At 31.4% G+C, this 6,401-nt stretch overlaps 2 protein-coding genes across 3 annotated transcripts in view; one reads left to right on the forward strand and one right to left on the reverse strand.

Annotated features, from left to right (window-relative positions):
* LOC108375396 (organic cation transporter protein) overlaps positions 1-1,254 on the forward strand; it is a 9,479-nt gene extending 8,225 nt beyond the window's left edge. For both annotated transcript variants that reach the window (XM_017631519.1, XM_017631520.1), the window contains 2 exons: positions 97-603; positions 675-1,254. In XM_017631519.1, the coding sequence (XP_017487008.1) occupies positions 97-603; positions 675-861 (694 nt within the window). In that variant the 3' untranslated portion in view covers positions 862-1,254. The remainder of the gene's footprint in view (positions 1-96; positions 604-674) is intronic.
* The window catches only part of LOC108375397 (organic cation transporter protein-like), a 9,818-nt gene extending 3,423 nt beyond the window's left edge, over positions 1-6,395 (reverse strand). The window contains exons 1-2 of the mRNA XM_017631521.1: positions 6,163-6,395; positions 3,730-3,916 (exon numbers count right to left, since the gene is read on the reverse strand). Of these exons, the coding sequence (XP_017487010.1) occupies positions 3,730-3,916; positions 6,163-6,320 (345 nt within the window). The 5' untranslated portion in view covers positions 6,321-6,395. The remainder of the gene's footprint in view (positions 1-3,729; positions 3,917-6,162) is intronic.
* Positions 6,396-6,401: the final 6 nt, after the last annotated feature.

The following is a 6,401-nucleotide window of genomic DNA, read 5'->3' on the forward strand; positions in this document are numbered from 1 at the left end:
TTAGTTTCTTTGAAGTATCTATTTTCTGGAAAAAAAAATAAATATTATCTTTACACTCCCAATTGAACTTTTCTCTACTTCTTCTCTCTCCCCCAGCATGGTCATCACGCTCTGCTACGATGCCGTTTCACGTAATGTCGAAGGCATGGGCATCTCACCATTCATCATGTTCTCGCTGAGCGCCATTGCCGTACTACCTTCGAGTATTATCGTCATACTGCTGCAGGATCGTATCGGACGCAAAGGTATGGCGGCTGGTTCATTGCTTGTCGGCGGCTTATTCACCACCATGGCAGGCATAGCGATCGCCTATCAGCAACACAATCACAATGCGGTGCTGCTGGCGTGCCTAACGATAGCGGCACGGTTCGGTGTAGCGATCTCATACGAGTCAGGATCACAATATGCTACCGAGCTAATACCGACCTGCGTGCGTGGTCAGGGTGTGGCAGCGGTGCACGTGGCTGGATTTGCAGCATCCTTTTTGGCGCCATACATCCTATGGTTGGGTACATTCTTCAAAGCGGCGCCTTCGATAATTTTGGGTGTACTCTTCTTCACCGGCTCCTTTGTTTGCTTGCTCTTGCCCGAAACGCTGAATAGGTGAGTGCGAAAGCGAACGCGAGTGTATGTGAAATGTGAAATTCATAAATATTTGCGCTTTTATTTTACAGAACGCTGCCAAAGACCGTCGAGGAGGGTGAGGTATTCGGCAAAGGTGAACGCATGTTCGATTTCCCATGTCTTTCGCAAAAGGGCGCACAATCAGAGGAGGAGGAGGCGTACGAACGAAAGCAATCGTTAACTGTTTTCGATCGTGGCGATGATTCGGCCGATGAGAACCTCAACAGTGCGGCGTAAAAGAGTGTGTGTGTACGCAATAGGAATGTATTTGCCGTTAGCTTCCGTAGGTGTTAAGCGTAAATATTAAAAAAAAAAAAAATTTATGAATATTAACCTGCACATAAACGTCAAACACAAAATTAATATTTTTTCTTAGTAATTTAATTTCATTAGTAAACGTCATTAGTTTTTAAGTACTTATCAGTAATAATTTAGATCTTAAGTACTTAGTGACAGAAGCCTTATTTATAAGATACAATAGTTCGAAAACGCATATGAAAACTGGAATATCAAAAAAATGCTAAATTATTGAAAATATTTGCTTGAATGCAATTTTGTTTTATAAAAGTTTGTATATTAAAATATTATTTTTGCATTCATTGTAAAAACAATTAACAGTGTTTAGGGAAGCAAAGCATGCAAGTATCCAATGTAAATACATATAAATAGAAAAAATATATTCTTATACTAAAGACACATATACACCTACATATGTATATGGAAAATGATTGCTAGTGCTATTACAAATGTATAAACGCAAATCGCTATACACAAATACATACGTAGGTAAAGATAAACATAATATGTTATGAGCAAATTTCACGAGCTTTTAAATTTTTCGACAGAAACGCGTTTTTGGTCGAAAATGGTGGCACACTTATCTTAGATAATGCATTGTTCTCAGTTTTGCATAAAGAACAAGATTTCATCGCAAAATTGTATTCAAATGAAAACTTAAAAAAGTTATACTAAAAAAGTCAAAATAACAATTCGTGCTCATATACGTGCATTTAACGTATACGCCCCGTAGCACCATTCACAGTCAGAAAACACATTTACTCGCACGCCTTCACTTACAAGTTATATCATTTAAAAAAAATTTCAGAATGTGTCGTTAAAAATTGTAAAATTGGAAGTTTTGTTACGTCATTGTATGATCAATGTAATTTTTTTCAGTTGGTGGCACACTAGTTTTATTACTCTAGAGTGGTTTTGTTCTAGCAAGCAGAAGATTTTCACCATTTATTGTTGCCATTTTGAAGTTTCTTAAATTCTTAAAATAAAAAATTATAAAATAGCTGCGACAGATATTCCGCATGCTGCATTTTTTTTTAATATGGTGGCACACTCTTGAAACTTTATATATATGCTGTATTTTATGCAAAATTTCATAGCCTCTAATATGAGCATTCTATTTGAAAACTTCCCAAAGTTATTAAAAAAAAAAAATTTTGATTTTTTATAGTGACAAAAACAAATTGTAATTTCGGTACTTTTTCGTCAAATAAACGTTTAAATACCTGATTTATTTTTTATTGCACTTGTTTCTGGAACTCCAATGATTGGAATAAATGAAAGAAGAATGCTATAGCGTTTTTTTATGGCGAGAGAAGGGATCGACACTTAAAAAACAACTTGTGAGATTTGCTCATATACAAACCTTTCTACATATATGATAGTAAAAAAAAATATTAACCACCCTTAGCATTGGGCACACTTTTACTTAAGCCAGGCTTTAAGCGAGTACTGATAGCTATGCCGATTTACAAAATGATAAAAAATAAATACATACATACATACATATTTGAAATTTTTGGAAAATTTATTAAAACACGTTAAATTTCCAAACCTTAATTTAACCTAAAAAAAAAAGAAAATTGTAAAAATATACTAGGCTTGTTTGCTGGAGGAAGGTTCTAGTTAAAGAAAATAGTCTTAATAGAAAAATGTAATGCAATTTTTTTTTGGCTAAAAAATTATGACGAGCAGAAACAAAACTACTCAAAAACGCGAATATGTGATAGATTTCAGACCTTGTGTGGTAGATGTGGTATGTGGGTGCTCAAAAAAGTCGTAGATCTAACACAATGTGGTACTGCTTGGAATCTACGGTTGCCAGTCACCAAAGAGAGTTGAAGTTATTAGGACTATAAGAGTGAGGCATAACCACCTGTCGTGAAAGAGCGAAGTACACAATATGTTTGCAACTCCTTCCAAAGACTTTGAAATTGGAGGATGTAGCATTCAGGATAGCTCATTACTCGTCTCCCATGGGGTAAAGGTTCATTGGAACATTTTTCCGCCGTCATATCTGTAGGTTTATTTTTAAGTTATTTACATATTTGGGCGCACAGTGTGTCGTGTAGAACAAGATATATAACTTGCAAACATAAGCGACAGAAATACTCTCCCGGCGAAGCTGAGAACATAACATTAGTGCCCAAATTCAATGTTCTTCCAAAGGCTTTGAAATAGCAGGATATACCAGTCAGCATTACTCATTATTCGTCTCGCACAAGGGCATACGATCCTGTAGAGCCTTGAGTAAAAAGTGTCGTTAATTTGGTAGAAATTTTGATCACATTTTGTCGTATTTCATACAAAGTGGCTGCCAAATTGTGGACAAATGACGCTTACGACAAAATTTGGCTAAAGAAAATCCTTCATAAACTCGTAACTAATTAACAATAAACGTTAACTTTTCGTTTCGTTAACTAGTAACATTTTCAGAGACTTTGGATATATCTATCTTCGCGTTTTTGAGAAATTGCATTCCAAACTTCAATCGCGATTCCACCACAACCTGCCGAAATTAACATACGACATTTTTTTACCCAAGCGACGATATCTAAATAACTTAAAAACTAAAACGTTGCATACATTTGTGAGTTTTCTGATTTACACGGCACCATTGCGCGCGCAACGATTACATGTGTATAGCTAAAAGTGATAATGATATTTTTTAAATTATTATCTAATTAAAAAAAAAATTCTTTTTACTTGTAGCTATTAAGGCACATGATACATGCTGGGCTTTGTTATTCTCTACTAATCTAGTCAAATAAAAAACATTTACTGGAAAATTTCACGAATTTTTATACTCACATCTGAGGTAACACTCTGATATCCCATTTCATATTCATAGATCCACTTTCGGCATTGACCCACTTCAGCAACAATTGGCTTGCCATCTATTACATCATCGAGCAGAGTGCAGTGAGGACTATTTGTTTGAGCGTAGACAGCGCGAATTTCAGCAAAACTGACATTGGCTAATTTTTCATGGTAGCACCTGAAAAATTTTTATTTTGTAAGATAGTTTTCGAGGTTAGGTTAGTTTGTATGCTTCTTTTTATTATTTAGACATCTGTGTTAAAGGTTAAAAAAAAAAGGAAAAGCAGTTGTCCAAATATTGGGCGGTGTTGTTTTTATCTGTGTTTAGTTAAGTATGTAATTGAAAATATATATGGTGAGGTTTCGTTGTTCGTAGGAAAAGTAATGCCGTATAAGAGATAAAAGTAGCGGAAAATAGCACCACCCTAATATACACATGTTCTTACTTTGTATTTAGTTACTAAAAAATTGTAACAGGAGAGGGTTTTCAAAGCCAGAGCTGCTTGTTTTTGAAGAGTAAGAATGCACTTCGCCTCCCAAATCTACGCAAAACTCAATCAAAACGAAAACAAAAAAAAATTTAATAAATATTTTAACTGACTGTCAGATAATCACCTCTGTTTATTGTTTGGGTCTGCGATGTATGTACGTTTTTTCTTTTGTTTTGAAAAATTATAAAAATTAAATTACCATGCTCTAAAGTCTATTATTGGCCAAAAAAAAAGTTCATTAAAAGATTGGGGTAATGTACATACATAATTGAATTATTGAGTAATCAAAGTCAATTTTGATAAGCCTATGTTCGAAAATATGTATTTATGCACATTAGGGTGGTCCTTAAAAAGGCTAAAAATATTAAGTTTTCTCCCCCTATGATTTTTCTAAACGGGCAAAAAAGAATACAAGTATTTTTTTATAAAAAAAAATACATTTAGAACTGCCTCACAGCCCATGAAATTTTCGATGTATTTTATTTAAGAAAAACACTTTTTATTATAAATGGTAAACAAAAAAGTATGGGTGTTCTCTTTTTCCATTTAGAAAAATTCTAGGGGGTGAGAGCTTAACAGTTTATATTTTATTTATAGAAAAAAAAAATATCAAAATTCGTTTGTTAATCATTCTATGTCTTTTTGAAGGAAATTTTAATTTATGTACGTACTTAAAATATATTTCATTTAAATTTTCGAAACATATACATATATTTTTAAATTCATTTTCAAACAATGAAAGTCTAACTTTAATAAACAAAAGTTTTAATTGATAAAAAGATATACAATTTAATGAAGATCAATTGAACATATACGAATTGAAGACTGATAAAAAAATTTCGAAACAAAAAGTTCTAATTCAAAAAAGGGTTACAGTTAAATTACAGAAATTAACAACTTCAAATTGCAGTAATAATATTTTTTTTTCTGAAATAAATTTTTAAAGTAAATTCTTAAAGTTATCCCTCTTTTGTTGGAAAATAAATTTGACTTCGAATCATTATTTTTTTAATTTTAAACTTTACGTTTCGAATTTAAAAAAAAAAAATTTTAAATAAATTTCCAAAGTAAAACTTTCATTACTTGAAGATAAAACCTATTTAAATGTTTTTTCACTTGAATATGTTTGTTTCAAAAATGTATTTTGTTTTTTAAATTGTAAAATAATTTTTTTTTTGCAAATTATAATTATTAAAGTTATCCTTAATTGTTTAAAAATTAATTTCAATTGAAAGGCGCTAAATATTTTTAAATTAAATTTAAAATGTTTTTTGATTTAAAACTTTTTCTGTCGATTTTTTTTTCGCTAAAATAAATTACCAAAGTTAAACTTGCATTTTTGGAAGATAAACTGCTACTGGAAATATTTGACACTTAATATTTGAAAGCTAAATATGTTTTACTTTTTTAATTTGAATATATTTAAATTTTATGATAAATTTTTTAATTTTGTTTAAAAAGGTTTTTTATTTATAACACATTTTTTTACGTAAATTAATAATAATGAGAATAAATTTCACTTTCAAGATGTTAAATTCTCATTATTATTTTTTTATTTAAAACTTTTTGTTTCGATATTTTTTGTTTCTTAAATTAATTTCCTGAGCAAATTATCAAAGGTATACTTCATCCCTTTACTCATTTTAATATTTTCCTATTGTAGAGCTCTTAGCTAGACCGAATTTCGAATACGATTTGTTAAATTAAAATCTTTTTTAATTTATATTTTTTCGCGTTTGACTTTATTTAACATTTTTAAGTTAAAAAAATAGCAAAATTTCTTTTTGTATTTTTTTTATCTTAACCCTGTCTTTACTTAGTTCTTTCACTAATTTTTGCAAAGCCATTTTTCTAGCCACATGCCTCCGTTTTTGTTTCAAAACCCTTCCACCAAATCTTCTTTATCTAATTCATCACACTGCTTTCAACTCACCAATGATCCGGTGTAAAACTGATTATTGTTTGTGCAAAATAGTGCATCGATGAGAGTATATTGGTAAAACCAAATAATAACATTATAAGGAATTGAAAGCGGCCGAAGTTGCCACACTTCTCCAAAACGGCATCAAAATCCATCGGTGGTGTGCCCATTTTGCTATGTGGATTTGTTTTTTTCACTGCCACAGCACTGCTATAGAATTTTGAAAATAATAGATATCCAATTATTCCTGC

Source organism: Rhagoletis zephyria, unplaced genomic scaffold (assembly GCF_001687245.7).
Source record: "Rhagoletis zephyria isolate East Lansing unplaced genomic scaffold, Rhagoletis_zephyria_1.1 Rzeph_scaffold_08865, whole genome shotgun sequence".
In the NCBI taxonomy this organism is placed as follows: domain Eukaryota; kingdom Metazoa; phylum Arthropoda; class Insecta; order Diptera; family Tephritidae; genus Rhagoletis; species Rhagoletis zephyria.